This window comes from Rhinatrema bivittatum, chromosome 2 (assembly GCF_901001135.1).
Source record: "Rhinatrema bivittatum chromosome 2, aRhiBiv1.1, whole genome shotgun sequence".
NCBI classification, from domain to species: domain Eukaryota; kingdom Metazoa; phylum Chordata; class Amphibia; order Gymnophiona; family Rhinatrematidae; genus Rhinatrema; species Rhinatrema bivittatum.
Window position 1 is genome coordinate 489,210,162 of NC_042616.1, and position 3,703 is coordinate 489,213,864.

General features: G+C 39.0%; 1 protein-coding gene across 1 annotated transcript; it reads right to left on the reverse strand.

Annotated features, from left to right (window-relative positions):
- Positions 1 to 250: 250 nt before the first annotated feature.
- On the reverse strand, positions 251 to 2,029 carry LOC115083339 (general transcription factor II-I repeat domain-containing protein 2-like). The gene has a single exon (XM_029587141.1). The coding sequence runs from the start codon at positions 2,027 to 2,029 to the stop codon at positions 251 to 253; it is 1,779 nt and encodes a 592-aa protein (XP_029443001.1).
- Positions 2,030 to 3,703: the final 1,674 nt, after the last annotated feature.

The following is a 3,703-nucleotide window of genomic DNA, read 5'->3' on the forward strand; positions in this document are numbered from 1 at the left end:
CCGCTGGATCCCCAGGTAATTTAAAGCATTTGGGGGGGGGGGTCAGGAGGGTGGGGGATTTAATTTAAAGGGTCGGGGTGGGTTTTAGGGGGTTTTAGTGTGCCAGTTTTCCTGCCCTCCCCCTTCCCCCGATTTACAATTTTTTAACGATAAATCGGGGGAATTGGTATTGTATCGTGGCCCTAACGATTTTTGACGATTTAAAATATATCGGACGATATTTTAAATCGTCAAAAAACGATTCACATCCCTAATACGTAGAGCCAAACATTGTCAGTACAGCAATACACACACGCTGCAGTGTGTGGTATGTGACGGGAAGCACGTTCCAAGTTTTGACAATCAGCTGGTCCGCGGGTTGAAGTTTTTTCATTTCTCCCCACCTGTGTTTGCTCGCCAACTCTGCTTGCTGTCGTGCAAGTCTTTCCAAATCTTCATTCAGTGACTTGAACTTATTCACCCACATGTCTGAGACCTTCAGGTCAGAAGCTTGTAGCTCAAAATCTCTGACGGAGACACCGGGGATGTAACTCAGGTCGGCGCTGTCCACTGCACACTCGTGTGGATGGGTGATGAACTTAAAAAGACGAGTGCACTCACGAAATTCTCCAAAGTGCGCTTTGAATGACTGCAGGAGATTAGATGTGAAGCCCGCTAGCTGCTGAAGATCAAGATGTTGAGCAGGGTCACTCGCTGTGCATGCATCTTTAAACTCTCCCAGTTTTTCAAAGTGTGGTAAACGACCTGTTTCAATGTCGGCGATGAAGAGTTCTAGCTTGTTTTCAAATGCAAACACTGCTTGTTGAAGGGATAAGACTGTATTTCCAACGCCTTGCATTTTCACATTGAGCTGGTTCAGATGTTCAGTCATGTCCACGAGATAGTAGAACTTCAGGAGCCACTCAGTGTTAGCTAATGCAGGATGCTCAACATTTTTTATTTCAAGAAAAGTCCGGATTTCGCTCAGACAAGCCGCGAAATGGCTGAGCACCTTCCCTCTTGACAACCAACGCACATTGCTGTGCAGAAGCAGACCAGGATAATTATTCCCAACTTCATCCAGCAGTGTTTTAAACTGGCGATCATTTAAAGCTCGGGCAACAATAAAGTTGACCACCCGAATGACCAGCGACATCACCTCACCAAGCTGCTCGCCACATATCTGAGCACAAAGCGCCTCCTGGTGTAGGATGCAGTGAAAACTTAGGATGGGTCTTTTTTCATGTTCACGAAGAAGCGCTACAAATCCTCTGTTTTTCCCCACCATGCACGGAACACCATCAGTACACACCGAAATAAGTTTATCCATCGGTAGATTTTTTTCTTTAGCGAGCTCAGTGAAAGACTTGAATAAATCCTCCCCTCTTGTTGTCCCTTTGATAGGCAAAACAGCAAGACTTTCCTCACGTAGTGTGTCACCAACAGCATACCTTGCAATCACGCTGAACTGGGATAAATGGCTTACATCTGTTGACTCATCCAAAGCGAGAGAAAAGAATGGTGCTGCATTTATGTCCTTCACTTGTGTTGCCTCAATTTGATTTGCCATCATGATGGTACGATCGTGAACAGTTCTTGCTGACAGAGGCATGTCTTTTATTCGTTTGATTATCTTGTCTTTATCCGAAAAGTCATCAAAAAGTTCATTGGCAACATCAAGCATGAATGTTTTGGCATACTCCCCATCTGTGAATGGCTTTCCGTTTCTCACAATTGCTAAAGCACCAGCAAAGCTAGCTGAATTCCAGTCACTTTGTTGGGTCCAAACACGGAGTTGCTGCTGACTAGCTTGCACTCTGCACAGTAGCTCTTGGCATGCTTTCTTCCTGCTGTCCCCCGCAGGATATTTCGATGCAAATGTAGTATGGCGTGTGTCGAAGTGCCGCTTTATATTTGACCGTTTCATCAATGCAATTTTATCATTGCATATTATACACACTGCAGAACCTGCTCTCTCCACAAAGGTGAATTCCTCTGTGCATTCCTGCTGAAAAGTACGATACTCCTCATCTTTTTTTCTTTTAGCCATCTTCTTCGATAAAAGGGTTTCTGCAATTAGCTACCTGACTACTTGATTAAAAGGAGGGAAGTTTACTTCCTGACTTCACTATGACCCGTGTACGTTACGCATTATCCAATAAAAATTTGGTGTTGTCCCGGAGGACAGCTGTGATTGGCTCCAGCCACCCGCAACCATGAACATGAGCGGTAGGAAATGAATGGATTGAAATACATGAGAATGTTTTATATTTTTAACGTTATTTTTTTTTTTTATTAAAGATTTGTCTGCGAGCCAGATGCGGCCATCAAAAGAGCCACATCTGGCTCGCGAGCCATAGGTTCCCGACCCCTGCCCTAGATGAACCATTCAGACTTTTGTTCCCCTTTCTCCACCTCCCCACACAATTAAATATTATGCATTTTTTTTTCCATTTTAAAATTTATTAACCACTTCCCTAACCTAAAAAGGAAGATTTTATATGGAAAAGGGATATTCATTGTACAATCTTCTGAAGTAAAAATATCACTTACAACAACATGTATATTCTATTTACATGCAATGTAAAAAAGACACTTTCAACAATAGCAGTTGAATAGGTTTAATAAACTACCTTTCTCATAGTAATCAAGGCAGTTTACTGGATCCCATATGGTATTAGGCCTATTTTAAAGTGCACTGGGTGTAGACTTGTCCCACAGAAAGCCAGGAATAAATTGAATACAATTCAAATATAGTAAGCCTTCAATATTAATAAGTGACTGCTCTCAATTAGTAACAACTCTACCTATGAAAAAGCAATTCTGCAAATATTACACCAAGCCCTAAACACCAATGTACCTCCTATTAGGAAAACAGAAAAAGCCAGAATGCTGTAAATCCCTACCCAAAAACTACATGCTAACAGAATTCTTGACTTCAGTCACACATGGCAGAACATTGTCAGACTCTCACCAAATACAGAATAAAGAGACCATAAAATATAGATAGAAATGTGTAGACAAAAACTGAACTGGAAATCACAAAAGCCAGACTCTGTATGCAAAGCAAATATTAAATTAAATCAAGAAATATAAAATATCAACCATACCAATAAAAAGAATGTTCAATCAGCTGAAGAACAAAAAGTTTAAAAAAATATCAAACCATCAATAAAATATTTCAAATCAATAGACACATCATATCCAATAATTTAAATTAATAAGGATAAAAAAATATTCCACTTTCCAAGCTAAAAGGTTGTTGAAAACATGGATTATAGAACATCAGAGCTGCCTGAGATGCCATAAAACTGACGCTCTGTTAGTTGCTCATTGTGATACGTGAACCATGTTTTTGAATATTTCAAGTTTGGTATCTTGGACATTCCTTGTTTGAGTGTGTCTGTGGAGGTGATTATTTTATTATTTATTTAATACATTTATATACCGTTTTACCAAGTACAAGAGATGACCAAAGCAGTTTACAATATTTTCAAAAAGAAAATTAAAATAACGTAAATTTTATAAAAATAAAAATAAAAACACAAATGAGATAAAACTAAAAAAACAAAAGTTACATCAAAGCATCATGATCAATATCCGACAAAACAAAATAAAAATAAGAAATAGAAGTAACTTTAACATTAATTTATAAATAGAAATTAAAACAAAACAATTTACAGAACTTATTACAGAATGGTTTTTTTGATCTTAATAAATATCT

What these genes read in the sequence shown, in the direction of transcription:
- LOC115083339 (XM_029587141.1), bottom strand. Translation starts at nt 2,029, where the DNA reads ATGGCTAAAAGAAAAAAAGATGAGGAGTATCGTACTTTTCAGCAGGAA.